Below are 17,038 nucleotides of genomic sequence, written 5' to 3'. Positions count from 1 at the left end.
CTTTTTCAATTCCCGTCAGAAGTCTAAGCATGTTCTCCACAAGACCCTGCCCCCACCCTACCCTCCACCCCCCTTCTGTAGCCCCAACCACATCCCCAGCACGCAGCTTCTCTGCCAACCTCCACAGGAGAAGACACAGATTTCTCTTCCTCTTCTCCTCTCCCTCCTCTGGGCAGCCGCAGAGATTTTAAGCTTACCTACCCTGTTATTTTTCTCTCAAACCCCAATAAAAATCGTTCTCAGGCTTCTTCCAGATCCTTTGTAAAACTTGTATCCACGAGACTAAGAACTTGAAAGGCAGCCTCAGTCTCCCCTGCAACACCTGGACTTTCTGTCTTAATGATAACTCAAATTTCTTAAGGGCATAATAATCCACAGGGCACAAAAACCAACTCCCTGAGGCAAAGGAGGCTGGGAGCATAAAGAAAGAGGGGAAACAGAGGCATACACCAACATGGAGAGCCTCTGCACGCCTCCTCTGTTCTGGGTAGAAACAGGCACAGGAACATGGAGCCCCCCGAATGGGGAAGGCAGGGCCAGACCGGCTGCCCCAGAATCACGGGACTTTGGAGTGGACTCTGGCTTTGGTGGTGGTGATGTGGGGGTCAGGGCATCCAGGCTGCAGGCACAAGGCTATTTTTCACAAGGGGTCTCAAGAGGCACCTGTTGTAAGAATGGAGGACTCCACTGTGAATGGGAATGGGTCCTTGGTGGACCCAGAGAGCCAGGATCCCCGAGTATTAGAGGCAGGGCCATTGTCACTCTGCCCTGCTTACCTACCGTGGTCAGCCAGGCTTGAGTCTTGGTTTGGAGGCACTTTTGTGGCTCTTAGGAAAGACTGACTCCCATGTGGGTCATTCCTAACATGCCAGTGCCAGGCAGCAGGAGAGTGTGTCCCACAACCCCAATTCAGATCCTCAGGGTAGTATCTGTCCCCAGAAGCAGCTGCTCCTCGGCAGAGCCTTCAAGTTCTTGGCCTCTTAGTCTAGGAAGAGAAATAAAAGCCCCTCTCAGTTTACAAAAACAGCAAGGAAAGTATTTAAAGCAAAACAAAGTCCACACATTCAAATTCAATTCAGGCCAGATTGGTCCTCTTAACTTCCTCACACCAAGTCCTACTAGAAATACATTTAAATAGTATCGAAATGGGCTAGAGAAGATGGCTCAGACATTAAAGGCTAGGCTCACAACCAAAAAGCACAAATAGTTACTTTCCTTTGGCTGTGATAAGACACCGTGAAGGAGGAAAGTTATAAAAGAATGAGTGTGTTTGGGACTGCTGGTTTCACCGTGTGTGATTCCATGACTGTCGCGGCAGGGAGGAGGGCAGCAGGCAGGAACGCATGGTGGTTCAGGAGCAGTAGTGGAGAGCTCACATCTCATCCACAAAAAGGGAAGCAGAGACACAGCCAATTTGAATGCCAAGGGCTTTTGAAACCTCAAAGCCCGCCCCCAATGACACACCTTCTTCAATAAGGCCACACCTCCTAATCCTTCCCAGGTCCACAGCCCCGCCCCTAACTCCAGGAAACACCAGGAAGACCATCCTACACTCCACCCTCTCTGCCTTGGGAGCTGCTGCAGATTTCTGAAGGGATGACCCCATTGGATGCTCAACACAGGTAGCCACTTGGCGCTTCCTTTTGGAATGATCCGGGGAATCGCCCCAGCCCCACTGGACCTCCCACACTACAGCTCTTGGGACAAGTTCAACCAGGGTCAGCCAGGATGGAACAGAAACTGTCATGCTGATTTCAGAGTGATATGCCACATTCCACTCCTACCATTGTCCCACAACTTCACTGAGGGGTATCACAAGCTCATCATGTTGTCACCCCTTTTTAATGGCCACTTCTCCAAGACTTATGTATATGAACCAGCCTTCCCCATGACCATCGTGTGTGTCCTGTTTCTTTTTTCTTCTCTTGCCCAACCCCCGCATCGGGTCATTTATATCTTCTTGAGGTACTACCGAACTTTAAAGATCTTTCTACGACTGGACACAAGTCCTCTGTTAGGTAATTATTATATTCTAAATGTTTTTTTTCCCAGTCTCTGTCTTTTCATTTTCCTACCTCTGCCTTTCAAGGGCTAGGTTTTACTTTTTGATGCAGCTCAACTTAATCACACTTGGTTCGCGATACTTCCACGGGGATGCAGCTTACACAGCAAAGCCACAGAGTCAGGCATTTCCAGGAAAGCTCAGAGCTGTCACCTCACCACAACCATCATTCCCGGTCTTCCGACTCCAAAGCTACTCCGCGCGCCCAGAGCTAGAGCCCTATGCGGAACGGAGAGCGCTCTCGGGGGTGCCGACCGTCCCCTCTCCAGGAGGCCAGTGCTCGTTCCTCCTGCTTGCCTCGGAAGGTCGCTCACCTACTGGCCTACAGCCAGCTCCGCCCACACCCCGTACAACCGGACGGTACTACACCCGGCGATCGGAATGCAATGCCTGGTGAGACCCAAGCGAGCTCTCCCCGCTCTTGGGTCATCCTGCGCCCCGCGTGATGCTGACCCTGCGACTCAGCCCGGCCCGGTCGCCGCAGTGCAGCTCAGCAAGAGCGAGAAGACAGCATCCAAAGGCGGAACCTAGGGTCTGCGCGGGAAGCCGCACAGCGCTCGAGCCCCGCCCCTCCCGAGGCCACACCCTCCCCGCCACGCCCACATCCCCACCCACCCCGGGACGACGCGAGGCGCGTGCGCGTGGTGGGCCTCGCCGCGTTGCCGTAGATACTGGAGACGCGCTCCGCCGGACAGACCGGCGAGCTTCCGGAGCTGAAGGACGGGGTGGGGGTAGGGAGCACGGTAGCCGGAAGTGCGTGGCCGCCGGGGCCATGGCGGCGCTCAGCGTCGTCTGCCTGCTGCTGGCAGCGGCATTCTGGCGGCCGGCCTCGGCTTCAGGAGAGGAGTTCTGGCCTGGCCAGTCGGCGGCGGACATCCTGTCGGGGGTGGCGTCCCGCAGACGGTAAGCGTGTCCGCGCCATCCCGGGCCGGGCATCCGGGACAGGGTCAGCAGTGGGGCGGGGCGGCGGGGCCGGGGCTGCGCACGCAGACTTCATGGGCGAAGCTTGTTCGGCGAAGGTCGTCCTGGCCTTGGTAAGGGTCTGAGCTGGCCGACTACTCCGAGAGGTTTCTACCAGAAGGTCCAGGAGCGTAGGTGGAGTCCGGCTCTGGCTACGTTAGCTGCCCCGCTCAGGCGTCCTGTCCCGAGGCCCATTTTGACCCCAGCGGTAGGACAGAAGTTTCTGTGGGCTTCGTCCGCGGCCGATAGTCCCCAAACTGGAGAGCAAACCAGGAATTTGGTGCAAGCAAAGCCAGTGACGGTGTGCGTCCCGGATTGAATTTTGCTTTGGCGAGGGCCTAAAGTTTTAGAACCTCCATCACTGTTTGACGTTCTCAAGTATCATTAGTGTACTGTAGAGTTTTTCCACCGGCCAACCAACCAGTGGGATTAATGCAAAAAACAGACCTGAGAACCCAGGTACGACCAGACCCCAAATAGATTTTCCAAAATGAAAAGCATTGCTTCCTATCCTCGCCACTCTTTTTATTTTGAAGATGCTCGCTTTTTTCTTTTAAAATAATCTTTGTTAATATGAGGTTGTTGTTATTTTTAAGTGAATGGATGAGTAATTCTAGCGTTAGCTTCCACACAGAAACTGTCAATAGATTCAGTTCCTAAACTAGACGTGTCCAACCTTTGCCCATTGGCCACACACATCTCAGGATTGCTATGGATGAAGCCCACCATATTTACTGATGATAACACTGTCAAAGGTCTGACATCCCTCCGGGCGGTGGTGGCGCACGCCTTTAATCCCAGCACTCGGGAGGCAGAGGCAGGCGGATCTCTGTGAGTTCGAGGCTGGGCTGGACCGATAGCCTCCAAAACAATACAGAGAAACCCTGTCTCGATAAACCAAAAAAAAAAAGGTCTGACATCCCTGAATAAACAACAGCCCGTTGGGGGTTTCAGTAATTGTTCAGAGAGTATGGAGGGGTCTTTGGGCTAGGCAGCATGGAAATGGCTACCGCACAGATCCTCCGAGGTTCCACTGGTATTCCAAATCGCCAGGCAGTGCTTGTCTGCTGTTGGCACCCGTGAGCTCTGCAGGTCATTGTCACGTAGTAACTACCCTCTCTGCAAGCTGGAAATGGGTGCTGTGTCCTCACAACTCAAGGTCTGTGTCTTGCCCCCTGCTCAGGTACCTTCTATATGATGTCAACCCCCCAGAAGGCTTCAATCTCCGCAGGGATGTCTATATCCGAGTGGCATCCTTGCTGAAAACACTGCTGAAGACTGAGGAGTGGGTGCTTGTCCTGCCCCCATGGGGCCGTCTGTACCACTGGCAAAGCCCTGATATCCATCAGATCCGGATCCCCTGGTCCGAGTTCTTTGATCTCCCGAGTCTCAATAAAAACATCCCAGTCATTGAGTATGAGCAGTTCATTGCAGGTGAGGCGGGCAGCAGGCTGGGAGGCTTTTCTGACATGGACGGCGGGTGTCCTGGCCCAGCCTGACTGGTGCTTCCCACTTAGCCCGGCTGTAGCGCTTGATTCCGGGTTTCCTCTAGGGAAGCAGGTCTGAGCAGCCATGGCAGGTGTGGTCAGAGCACTGATGAGAAAGCAGCAGAAACGCATCACCCCCCTCCTGCCCCCCCTTGCTGTGGTGTTTGCACATGTATGTGTGCTTGCGTGCGTGCACGTGTGTGCGTGCTTGTGTGTGTGTGTGTGTGTGTGTGTGTGTCTTGCACCAGGGTTGGTGAGGGATCTGTGAACAAACCTCTCACTTGACTACCCCTAATACCCCTCCTTCTACTTTTCGAGAGGCGTCAGGCTTTCCTGGATACAGAAGTGTGTAGAGTTGACTGTGGCTTTGGTTGGAAGACAAATCCTTTCTTCTGCTGCACTGGAGGTTCCGGGAAGGAGGGGCTCATTTAAAACCTGGCTGGTACCAGTGGTGTACATCAGATCCTTACTCTTCCATGGCCTCTGCCTGTCGCTCAGAACTGCTGCCTCAGGAGGATACATTCCCAGGATGTGGTTCTCTTCCCCACATGGAATCACTATCAAACATGTCAGTCCTGGGAACACGGGAACACAAGCAGTACTTTTTCTTTTTCATTCAGGCTGAAGACACAAAGTAAATTCATGTTTAGAATATACCCTTTCCTAACCCAGCTCCCAAACTTGCTTGTGGGTCCCACAAAGTAAGAGCTGGGGTTGAGTTTCTAGGGTGCCAGACTCAGCTAAGATAGCCCGATCTTTTTGCTTGAGCCTCAGTCTCAGGTGCCTGGAGAAGCTGCTCATGCCTCTCTGTGGGGTATGGCCCGTGGATTTCTCACTGTGGGACCCCTGCCATGTAGTGTGACATCTGGAGGCATAGGGCTGATTCTCCTTGCCACCGGACCTCCCTCCCTCCAGCTGGAGTAGGTCTGGGGAGGCCCATAGGGAAGACGGTGATTGTGCCATGGGTGGGGGACTACCAGAATAAAGCCACGCATGATCAATGTGAGGGGAACCGCTTTAGCTTGGGCCTTGGGTCAGTCAGCCACATGGAGGCCTCAGGCAGGGTGAATCTGAAGACACAGAAATTGACTTTTTGAGACTTGCCATAACTGGGGTCGTCTTCTAAAACTAACTTTCATTGGTACTTTGGATATGGCAGGTGGTTCTGGCAAAGTGACGGTGGTAACGGTGGGCGGGGGGGGGGAACACACAAACCTTCCCGGTGAAGTAGACGGGGTGATGGGACATGCTGGGGGTCTTGAGGGGTCGGGTCAGTATGTGCTGGGGGAATAGCACGAGCAGCAGCAGGGGAGGGGTGAAGGTAGGCCTGCCCCAGGGTGCTAGGGGACAGTGGGGAGAAGCAGATGACAGAGAGAGGTCAAGGAGACCTCAGTGAGTTCCCCTCTGGCCTTCCGGCCCCTATGCTCGGGCTATTGGTTCCGCTGTCTGCTCTGGAAGCTTTCCCAAGCCTCTGTGGTCTAAGGAGGCCTTAACTAAATCGGGAAGGCCACCCGTGTGTGGTGCACAGTTGCGCACGTGACTGCGGTCCTGCTGTGTGGCACGTTCTCTGGGGTCTCTTTCAGAGTCGGGCGGGCCCTTCATCGACCAGGTGTACGTCCTGCAAGGTTATGCTGAGGGCTGGAAGGAGGGCGCCTGGGAGGAGAAGGTGGACGAGCGGCCCTGCATCGACCCTCTGCTCTACTCACAGGACAAGCACGAGTACCACAGGTAGCACTGGGCACGCCCACGGGGTTCCCAGAGACGGCCCTGAGGGGCGGCCCCTGAGCTCTCGCACATTTCCGTGTAAATCCCCTCATGCTGTTAGTCTTTAAAGCGTCTCACTCAGATACCCGGGCTTTTTTTTATGGTACTTTTTGTGGTACCTAGGGTTCAGCGCAAACTAATTAGACCCTCAGCCTCTTGAACTCTATCTCCCTGGTTCTTCTGTATTCAAGACGGGTCTCACTGTGTTCCCCAGCGTGCTCTTTGACTCCAGATCTTCCTGTCTTCGCCTCTGAAGTACCAATCTTACTGTCATGCACCATGCCCAGCTCCCCTCACCGAGCCTAGCAAGGGAAAGGTGGTCTTAGCCCCAAAGTCCTGGCTGTCACTTAGCACCCTCCACGTGTGACATGCTGGAGTCCTCTTAGAAGGGGAGTTATTTGGAGAGCATGACTGTCTGGCTGAGGGGTGGCTTCTGTCACCTCCACTGCCCATCTCTGTCCACGACTGGGAAATGTTGAGTTCTGTGGGTTTCCTCCTCCTCCTGTTTGTTTGTTTTTTGTTTGTTTGTTTGTTTTGAGATAGTGTTGCCCTGTGTGGCTTTGGAAGTTGCCCTGGAACTAGCTCTTGTAGACCAGGCAGGTCTCGAACTCACAGAGATCCGCCTGCCTCTGCCTCCCGAGTGCTGGGATTAAAGGCGTGTGCCATCACTGCCCGGCTTTCTCATAGTTGTCGATAGTGCTAGCCTGTGAGCCCCCGGGCAAGCGAGACTGTGTTCCTGCATGTGCACGCCCCTATCTGTTCCTGGGGAGAGCACACGGGCTGACAGGCGGGCTGGGCTCTGTTTTCCAGAGGCTGGTTTTGGGGCTATGAAGAAACGCGGGGTCTGAATGTTTCCTGCCTGTCGGTCCAGGGGTCAGCTTCCATCATCGCACCTGTGCTCTTAAAAAACACATCTGCTCGGTAAGTGCCCCGCCCTTCGGCCGCGATGGCTTTGTCCGTCACGATCCCAACACCTCACCAGGCCCCCTCCCTGCACTCCGGCAGTGTGTGGGGTGCCCACTTCCACATCAGTGGGACTAGGCTGGCAGTGGGGTGGGGGCCTGGAGGAGACCCCCAGAGAGAATCCAGCCCGGGTTTCCTCCTGTGCGCTGGCACTGTGGGTGTGAGAGCATGGTCTGCACTCGGCTGACGTCCTTGCTCAGTGAAGCCACTTTACCCTGACACTGTCATCCCCCTCCTGTGCCCTGAGTGGCGGCTGTGGCTGTTGGAGGCAGGACACACTCGTGGCTTCCTTCTGCGTCCCTCTTTGAGGTGCCATGCGGATCCTAGGCTGGCTGGAGTGTGGATGGGGCTCTGTGAAGAGGTGGTGTGTGCCCAGAGGAGGTGGCGGGGCTGGGCACTGGGCATCTCCTGGGCTTGAGCACTGGGGCTTTGGAAGTAGTGCCTCGTGCTGGTTTAGTCCTTGCTCTCCTGCCGGCTGGGGTCATAAAGCACACCCTGTTTCTGGAACCAGGAGATTGCAGTAGGTGAGGGCAGCTGTTCCTACTCCCCTTGGTAATAGGCAGAAGGAAGGGGGCCACCCAGGAATGGGGTAGAGCAGGCTTAGGAGCCTGTGAGGTTCGTGTCCTCACATCTGGGAGGAAGCGCCCGAGGGCCATGTCCCAGGGATGTGCTGCAGGTACCCTTGAAGTCACAAGCCCTATCTGTCCTTCATTTCTTCAGTGTCTCCAGCAGCTAGCTCAGCATCATGCTAATTGGGACACTCTAGGCCACACTCCTGCTTTTAGTCTCCGTGTCACCTCCCAGACCTCTGGAGCCATTGGCCCTGATTCTGTCCACAGAGTACACTGCTTAGCCATGGCCTGGTCATAGCAGCCAGCTGCAGAAGGCCTGGACACTGCAGCTTCCCTGCCACCGTTGAGCATGTTGTGACTGGCTCTGGTTACATACAGAAGCAGGTGCTCACCCACGGGAGAAGAAAATCCAGTGGGGTGGAGGGACCTGGCCTTTGTGTCCTCGCTGGTGGGGTTCAGCTTTTAGACTCTCTCAGGACCATGTCCTGTGTATTCTAGTGCATGGGTTTGCAAAGACCAAACAGTTCTGCCCCTGTGAGACACATGATGCTGTGGTCAGTTTTTTCTCTCGTGTTGAGGGGCTGGAATGGAGCTGAGCCTAGAGGGCACTGAGAGTAGACGAGCTGTGATTTGGGAGCAGTGTGGGGGGGGGTGCTGTGTGGGCAGAGGGGGTAAGACACGCCTGCCCACTCCAGTGTCAGAACACCCAACTCCTGTGTCAGAACACCCAACTCCTGTGTCAGAACACCCAACTCCAGTGTCAGAACACCCAACTGCAGTGTCAGAACACCCAACTCCAGTGTTAGAACACCTAACTCCAGTGTCAGAACACCCAACTCCAGTGTCAGAACACCTAACTCCAGTGTCAGAACACCCAACTCCTGTGTCAGAACACCCAACTCCAGTGTCAGAACACCCAACTCCAGTGTCAGAACACCCAACTCCAGTGTCAGAACACCCAACTCCAGTGTCAGAACACCTAACTCCAGTGTCAGAACACCCAACTCCAGTGTCAGAACACCTAACTCCAGTGTCAGAACACCCAACTCCAGTGTCAGAACACCCAACTCCTATGTCAGAACACCCAACTGCAGTGTCAGAACACCCAACTCCAGTGTCAGAACACCCAACTGCAGTGTCAGAACACCCAACTCCAGTGTCAGAACACCCAACTGCAGTGTCAGAACACCCAACTCCTGTGTCAGAACACCCATCTCCAGTGTCAGAACACCCAACTGCAGTGTCAGAACACCCAACTCCAGTGTCAGAACACCCAACTCCAGTGTCAGAACACCCAACTGCAGTGTCAGAACACCCAACTGCAGTGTCAGAACACCCAACTCCAGTGTCAGAACACCCAACTCCTGCCCAGTGGCCCCCTGGGCAGGAGAGCTGTGAGCTGTCAGAGGACAGAAAGGTATAGAAAATACTGGCCAATTAAATTATTATAAAATCTAGAAGTTCAGTCAGTGCCCACTAAAACCTGAGGGGATGGTGTACAGAGAAGGCACAGCAGATTCCATCAGGAAGAGACTATCCATAATAGCGACTACTCCTGAATCAGCAGGCACAGGCAGCAGCCCACGGGGATGTGAGCACAGGCAGCTTTGCACAGAGTAGGTGTGCCCCACCCCGGGTCCCCACCACAGAGAGACAGGTAGCTGACCGGCACTGCCCCGGCAGGAGAATCGGGCCACATTGCCGACGGCTTGGCTTAAGCTTGTAGATCACAGATCTGTGACACAGCAAATCCGTCCATCCATCCTCTCAGTAGCACTGCTTGTCCTCACGCCTGCCAAAGGCCTCCATGGCAACCCCAAGCATGGCCCTTCAGTGATGGACAGCTAGGGATGTGTTCAAGCTCAAACACGACTCAGCTAAGACTGTGCTGCTCACTCAACAACAGAATATCATTAGGCTGTGAAACACTAGGCTCCATGTCAGTGAGGCCAGTGTCAGACATGTACCAGGAAGTAGGCAGGGATGTATGTGGGGGAATGATGCTAACCAGGCCTCTTGGGAAGCCCCTCGAAATGTAGGGGCCATGTCCTTTTGACCAGTTTGTCTCGCTGTGCTTGTAACAGCACATGCGTCACTGTCTATTTTATGATTAGAAGACAATGATGTCTGAAAGTCAGAGGCAGTCACTGACTTTCCCACTTCCCTTTAGACATGTCCTTCCGCCAGACTCCCGGTTGCATGTGTGGCTGCATCGTAAACAAAGGTGGATGCCCTCTAGGCATTCCACAGGGCTCCCTGTTCATTCCTTCGCTTAGCGGAGCACCTTGGGCATTGTTAGGACACATGGCCGTCCCCACAGTTTCAGCCTCTGCATTGATGATGGAAGTGAGTTCATGGAATGAGCCCGTCTGGGCTCCAGGTCTGAGCTGCTGCAGACTGGAGCATTTTTGTAGAGAATCCTTTGTGCACACACTGAGGAAGTAGAAATGTAGGGCTGTGCCCACAGTGAAATAGCTGTGGTAGGTGCGCTTTTTTCCTTCTTTTTAAAAAAATATTTGTATTTTATATGCATCGGTGTTCTGCCTGCATGTGTGTCTGTGTGAGGATGTCAGAATCCCTGGAGTTACAGATGGTTGTGAGCTGCCTTGTGGGTGCTGGGAATTGAACCTGGGTCCTGGAAGAGCAGACATGCTCTTCATCTTGAACCCTCTCTCCAGCCTCATGGAGGTGCACTTTTCATGGAGGTCATTTGAGCCATTGGTACAAAGCCGGTCCATGTACAGACTCTATCACATGGAGACCGAGGATAAAGAGTCTGGTCTGCCTGTTTGTGTTTCTGACTGGCAATCCTTTGAAACGTTAGTCTACAAAGCCCCAAGTTTAAATGTTTTACCCTTATTTTCTCTGTAAGATTTCTGTTTTTGCGCACAGTTCAATGTGTCAGCCTGTTGTGGAAAGGCTTCTGGGTTTCTCTTCCAGCCTGTGTCATCTCAGTGTCATCAAGTCTTCTGGGCTCCACTGTAGGGTTTCAGTTTCCATGTTTTCCCTACAGCTGAAATCTGGGGCGAGAGGAAAGGCTCTGATGACAGGCTCACTTCCAGTCTCATCAGAGAGATGATACTTGAGACATGCAGACCCACTGGGTGGCCTCTTCCTTGAGTGAGGTGACTTCCTTTGTAACAGGAGCAAGCATGTTCTTGTGCCACAGCCACGTACCCTGCTCCCCTGGGTGACAGATCTTTGGCACACCCACCAGACTCCACCAGTGTGTTCTTTTAGTGCACCCCTGGGTTTTCTGCTAATGTCCTTGTTCCTTCCTGTCCTCTTCCCGCTAGTCACAGCTCTGCAAGGCCTTGGCGGATGCTCCCAGGACTTGCACAGACTTGCGCTGTTGGGGCTCAAAGCTTTCTTTCCCTTTTGGTATTCTTGGAAAGTACAAATATAAACATTTTACCTCTGAATTGTTGAAGCCTTTCTTTTCTCTCTTATTTAACCGCAGGTCTGTGATGTTGGACCGAGCCGAAAACCTGCTCCATGACCACTATGGAGGCAGAGAGTACTGGGATGTGAGTACCTCATGGCGGCTCCGCATGTAGTCATGTTTTGAAAACTGAAGTCACCAGTAACTTTCAGCCTTGCTGACTGAAGCCTTGGGCTGTGCCCAGTGGGCTTTCTCCACCCCACAGGGAGCTGTCTGCTGTCACTGCAGGGCCTGCTGTGGTACTGAGTGACTCACAGATGGGCGGAGCCTTGGGTGCTCTGCTGAGTGTGCAGTGCTCCGTACCGTAAACATAACGGTCTTGCCACAGGTGACAAGCGGCTTCGAGTTGTCCTCTCCACACCTGCGGGTGGTGTCACTCATGCCACGTCTCCTTTGGTGGGGAAAGGGGACATTTCGTGCAGCGAGTCCTAACACCATGAACCATCTCTGCTTGGAGGTGGTTGCCTAGATGATTTTGAGAACACTGGCTGACCTGAGCAGGTGTCACCCTGCTCCCAAATCATTTGGTTTGTCACAGAGACACAATCATCCAGTTCAGTTCAGTTTAGGAAAAATGAAGCTTGAATCAGGCAAAGTGTAAAGCCAGGAGCCGGGCAGACACTGAGGTGAGCCAGGAGCCGGGCAGACACTGAGGTGAGTCAGGAGCCGGGCAGACACTGAGGTGAGCCAGGAGCCGGGCAGACACTGAGGTGAGCCAGGAGCCGGGCAGACACTGAGGTGAGCCAGGAGCCGGGCAGACACTGAGGTGAGCTAGGAGCCGGGCAGACACTGAGGTGACAAAGATGCATGGCTTTGCTGGCCAAGAGCAGATAGTGCAGGCCAGTCTTGCACAGCCTAGACAGGCCCAGCTCTGGGGCTGGCTGTGGCAGGGGGCCCTTCCTGAAGTGGCCCTCCATGGGCCTGTCCCCATCTCTGTGAGTGACACCACTGCTGCCTGAATGCTAAGGGATTAACCAGAGGCCCCGTAGCTGGCGGTGGTGCAGGCCGCAAGAGACAGATAAGGACCCAGCTGGGAGGGCTGAGGAGCCTTGCCAGTGGCGGCCCACGATAGGAGGGGCAGGTGGGAGATGGTGAGGTTGTGACTGCTCATTCGTCCGAAGGCCACGTGCCACTCAGCTCAGCCCTGTTCGCGCAGACCCGGCGCAGCATGGTGTTTGCAAAGCACTTGCGGGCCGTGGGAGACGAGTTCAGGAGCCAGCACCTCAACTCCACGGATGCCGCCGATAAGATAGCCCTGGAAGAAGACTGGACGAAGATGAAGGTACTTGCTGCTCGTGGCTGAGAAGGACCTGGGGACGGGCTAAACTCTTAAGCCAGCATGTGTGTCCTGTGGCTATTTCATTCCAGACATGAGTGACACACGTCATCTGACCTTCGGGAGGGCTGGGGGCCTCCTCTGAGTCCTTGTCTTGATGCAGTTATACATGCCTCATACAGATTTCTCTTTATTGAAGTGGGGACATTATTGTTGACATAAAATAGGATTTCTTTTTTTTTTTGTAAGTCTGCAGATTCTGCCCAGCATGGTGACACATGCCTGTGACCCCAGTCTTCAGAGATGGAAAGAGGAAGGCTGTGGCTGGGCTATGTAGAGAAACCCTGTCTCAAAAGTAAAAATATTTAAAAGCGGGGGTAGGGGCTGGGCGGTGGTGGCGCACGCCTTTAATCCCAGCACTTGGGAGGCAGAGTCAGGTGGATCTCTGTGAGTTCAAGGCCAGCCTAGAGTTCCAGGAGAGGCTCCAAAGCTACAGAGAAACCCTGACTTGAAAATGAACAAACAAAAAACAAAAAAAAAAAAAAAATAAAGGAAAAGCAGGAATGGGGTGGGGTAGGGGATCGGCGCACACATGACAGGGGACCCGACTACACAGAAGTAGGCTCAAAGGAAGAATCGTCAGCATTTCCTATGGCCTCTGCCCAGCAGAAAGGAAGCAGGCCTGCACCTGCCCAGAGCTCCTCAGTCCTTTGGTCACTTGCTGTGTGTGTACTTCTTTCCCCTCAGTGCTGGTTTCCTGTGTGTCTTTCCTTCGCTGGCATCGGGGTACCTCCTCTGGTCACTGGATGTTAGAACTCCACTGTACCTGTTTGTTCTGTGCTGGCATGGTCTTGCTAGAACAAAGTATCAAATAGCTTTTTTCATTTTTTCTAGTGGTTTAGTTACTATTTTTATTTCAGTCACGACTTTTATCTGTGATGATTGATTCCTTTGTGGTCTTCTTATTGAGACGCTCATTTCCCCCAGGAGACTGTATGAGACTCAGTTAGGCCAGAGGGATACTTTCAAGGACACGGTTGTCCCTCCACCTCCCAAGACACCCAGGAGAGCTCTCCGCATCTTTTCCCCACATCCCTGTCATTTGTAGGTCAAACTGGGCTCAGCGCTTGGTGGCCCCTATCTCGGAGTTCACCTGAGAAGAAAGGACTTCATCTGGGGCCACAGGGAGGACGTGCCCAGCCTGGAGGGCGCCGTGAAGAAGATCCGCAGCCTCATGAAGACTCACCGGTTGGACAAGGTGTTCGTGGCCACAGACGCCATCAGGAAGGGTAGGCAGTTCTAAGTCTAGACTTTGTTGGGCCTCTTCCCCTGGTTGAATGTCGGGCAGGTGTAGGCATTCAACGGTGCACCTGTCCCTTCTGGAGGGCCAGCAGCCTCTCCTTTGCTTCGCAGAGCAGGAAGAACTGAGGAAGCTGCTACCAGAAATGGTGAGGTATGAGCCCACGTGGGAGGAGCTGGAGCTGTACAAAGACGGAGGTGTCGCCATCATTGATCAGTGGATCTGCGCGCATGCCAGGTGCCTGTCCCCCTTGCTGCCGAGGGGGCTCTGGTTCCTTTCTGAGGTCCTGTCACCCCAGTACTCAGCAGTTGAGCAGGTGGCTGTGGCCGATCACCTTCTCCAGCCCCGTTTTGCTCTCTAAACTGTAACGCCCAGGCCAGTCTCCTTGGGCTGCTGTGAAGAGAGGGTGTGGACTCTTCAGGTCTTCCACGCACACACTGTCCATGGTGTACACAGACCTCTTCTGCTCCTGTCTGTCCTTGGTGTCTGTTGTGTAGCCAGGTGGAGGTCTAGCATCTGTAGTGGAGAGAATGGGGTGTCTGCAAGGCAGAGTGGGTGCTAAAGCATGCCATGACCCATGAAGGTGCCAGCGCTGAGGTGTCAGAGCCGCATGCGTGCTTGTGTGTGTGTGTGCGTGCGTGTGTGCGTGTGTGCGTGTGTGTGTGTGTGTGTGTGTGTGTGTGCGTGTGTGTGTAATAAATCCATTGCTGGCCTCAGCTAACCTCTCATTACTCTGCAGGTTTTTTATTGGTACCTCAGTTTCCACATTCTCTTTTCGGATTCATGAAGAGAGAGAGATCTTGGGGTTGGACCCCAAGACAACATACAACCGGTTTTGTGGAGACCAGGAGAAAGCGTGTGAGCAGCCCACACACTGGAAGATTGCATACTAAGGGCCACCTCTCCACCACCTGCCATTCACTCGGTCACAGGGTCCCAGAGGGAGCAGCACACCTAAAGTGTGTGTTCCTTCCTGTTCATGGGCTGACATCTGCCTGTGTCCAGGCTCTGTCACCTTCAGGATTCACAAACGTGTCTTCTATCGGGACTTGAGAACCCATGTCCCCATCACAGATGTCACATGTGTGCTAGTCCAGAAGTGTGAGAAATATGTCAGTCCTGACAGGCCTTCCAACCACTTTCCTGAGCAAGCTGAGGATGGCCAGTGAGTGGCAACATCCTCAGGTGTGGATCCTGAGGTGCTGGTGTAACTCTGTCTACTGAGGGTGTCTCGCACATGTCCAGTGTGAGCAGATGCCAGGCTTTGCCTCACCCTCTACCTGCGTGGTGCCCCAGCTAATTTCCTCCTGACGTGGATGGCTCAGGCACTGTTCTCACCAGGACGCTGGGAACCTGGGGACAGCCCTTGAGTTGCCCGTGACTCCCTCACCTCATGTGGGTCCCCAGGCTCGTTGACCTTTGAAAGGCCACATCTGAGACACACCACCGCTTTATGAAACCCTTTCCCAGGCCTCTTGCTGTACCATGGGAGGCGGAGTCAGCACAGCCTTGGCCAGGGCACTCCCAGGTCCTGGACCTGGTACTCATCAGCATACCCCTCCCCAGGCCTGTGCACTGAGCAGCCCCCACTCAGCTGCTGCCCAGGTCTCCTTCCCAAGCACCAAGGTAGACCCTGAGCACAGACAAGGTCCTATGGTTCACTCGGCTGATCAGGTGGAATCACGTATTTATTCTTTCCCGTTTGTACATCCAAGTGTATTAATAAAATACTTTTTCAAGAAAGCTGTAATCGTGGAAAGGTGCCTTTTAAGTGCTTTGCTCTTTTAGGCCAGGAGCTGTGCCGTGTAGACTACAATTGTGCCTTTTGGAGGAATGAGGACTCGTGCGTGTCACCTGGCCTGTGTGCAGCATAGACCCTTGTTGGATCTGCAGAAGGCAAACTAGTCAGGTGTGACAGGACAGAGCAGTGTGTCCTGGAGCCTGGGGTTTGGTTCTGGCCATGGGGACCAGCACAACCTTGTCACTGTCCACTACAACCTGGCTCTCTGTTGGACTGTCCGTCTGATAGGGGTTTGGAGGAAGCATTCTCCAACTCTAGGAAATCTGGAGACCCATCTTCTGAACTCCAGGGAGAGGGCAGTATGGCCTTCCTGGGATTTATGCTTTCTAGAGAGTGGCTAGTTCATCAGATGGAAACAGTGGCAGCTGCAGCAAAGAAAGAACAGCCTCCTGCTCTATAGTGACAGCCAGTGACAAGAACCTAGGGGCTCAAGCTGGGGCAATGGAGTGCTGTGCTGGGCCAGGTCATATGAGGGTGGTGTAAGGACCGTGTACCATGTGGTAAGGATCTAAGCCGCCCACACGGGGCTCTGATGGGAAGCAGCGAAGGCTCCGCGTGGCCTGCATCAAACATGGGTGTATCAGCTGATTTAAGCGAAGAACAATGGAATTTTTCAGTTTCTGAGCCAGGGGACACAGCAATTCCTGGTGCTTTCGGCAGCAGCATCTCTGGGCAAAGCTGGGCAGCCTTGTGAGGCTTTGAACCAGTCTACTGGTAGCCTAACTGGTTGCTGTGACAGCCATGTGTCACAGGAATATTGATGAACCTGCAGCTCAGGTCTATACAAAGTTAGGTGGCAACAGGGACAGTTCTAAAGCCAGTTAACCAGAAGACCTGGGAGACAGCCATGTCCAAGAGTCCCCAGGGCCAGAAGTTCACAGTTGAGAGCTGATAGGGCCATTTGGGTCAGGGTTGTTTTATTGGGACTGGGGATACTAATACTTGCAACTCAGATGTATGTGAACTGCCGTGGCTGCTTGTGCCAAGGTACAGGCCACAGCCCCCTCTGCCCCAGCTGTCACTGCCAGAGTGCCCCTTTTGCCAGTGACTTCCTAACAGTGGAGCCTGGCCTCCAGGTCCCACTGGTACAGATGACACTAACAAGGCAGGCTTGGCTGGTGTCCTCTCTGCCATCACATGGGCTGGACACACAGACATGTCACGCTGGGCACTAGTCTGTACTCAGTCCTCACGTTTTATACAACTTGCTGTGTATATTTTTAGTGAGCCAGCTGTGACAGCTTACAAGTCGCCCACCATCCATGTTCCCTTGCTCTCAGATGTGGCAAGATGAACACAACAGCCATACTGGCCCGAGCTGTTACCTGCATCAGTCAGGTTAGGGGGTCCTTTGTGGACTCTGTGACTTCTGAACCTGTACTGTGTCTGGGAGCCTGTGCCCTAAGCTATC

The 17,038-nt window shown here is 53.8% G+C and overlaps 1 protein-coding gene and 1 long non-coding RNA gene across 4 annotated transcripts; one reads left to right on the top strand and one right to left on the bottom strand.

The window, feature by feature from the left end:
• Window positions 1-464: 464 nt before the first annotated feature.
• LOC121134317 lies at window positions 465-2,579 on the bottom strand. 2 transcript variants are annotated; one of them, XR_005871396.1, is made up of 3 exons: window positions 2,076-2,579; window positions 781-985; window positions 465-663 (listed from the first exon to the last, which is right to left on the bottom strand). It is a non-coding gene; the product is annotated as an uncharacterized LOC121134317 (long non-coding RNA). The 2 variants fall into 2 exon arrangements; XR_005871397.1 differs by having other exon boundaries at window positions 2,166-2,579.
• A 198-nt stretch (window positions 2,580-2,777) lies between these two features.
• Pofut2 (protein O-fucosyltransferase 2) lies at window positions 2,778-15,569 on the top strand. 2 transcript variants are annotated; one of them, XR_002382860.2, is made up of 9 exons: window positions 2,778-2,965; window positions 4,206-4,456; window positions 6,093-6,237; window positions 7,084-7,194; window positions 11,269-11,335; window positions 12,407-12,532; window positions 13,635-13,815; window positions 13,945-14,063; window positions 14,566-14,702. XR_002382860.2 is itself a non-coding variant. In XM_005070720.4 (9 exons), exons 1-9 carry the CDS (start codon window positions 2,835-2,837, stop codon window positions 14,717-14,719), a joined length of 1,290 nt encoding a protein of 429 aa, XP_005070777.1. In that variant the 5' UTR covers window positions 2,783-2,834; the 3' UTR covers window positions 14,720-15,569. The 2 variants fall into 2 exon arrangements, 1 of the variants encoding a protein (XP_005070777.1); XM_005070720.4 differs by having other exon boundaries at window positions 2,783-2,965; window positions 13,940-14,063; window positions 14,566-15,569.
• The last annotated feature ends 1,469 nt before the right edge of the window (window positions 15,570-17,038 follow it).

Source organism: Mesocricetus auratus, unplaced genomic scaffold, assembly GCF_017639785.1.
Source record: "Mesocricetus auratus isolate SY011 unplaced genomic scaffold, BCM_Maur_2.0 Super-Scaffold_100027, whole genome shotgun sequence".
Lineage (NCBI taxonomy): Eukaryota > Metazoa > Chordata > Mammalia > Rodentia > Cricetidae > Mesocricetus > Mesocricetus auratus.
This window is presented reverse-complemented; position numbering and strand designations above follow the sequence as displayed.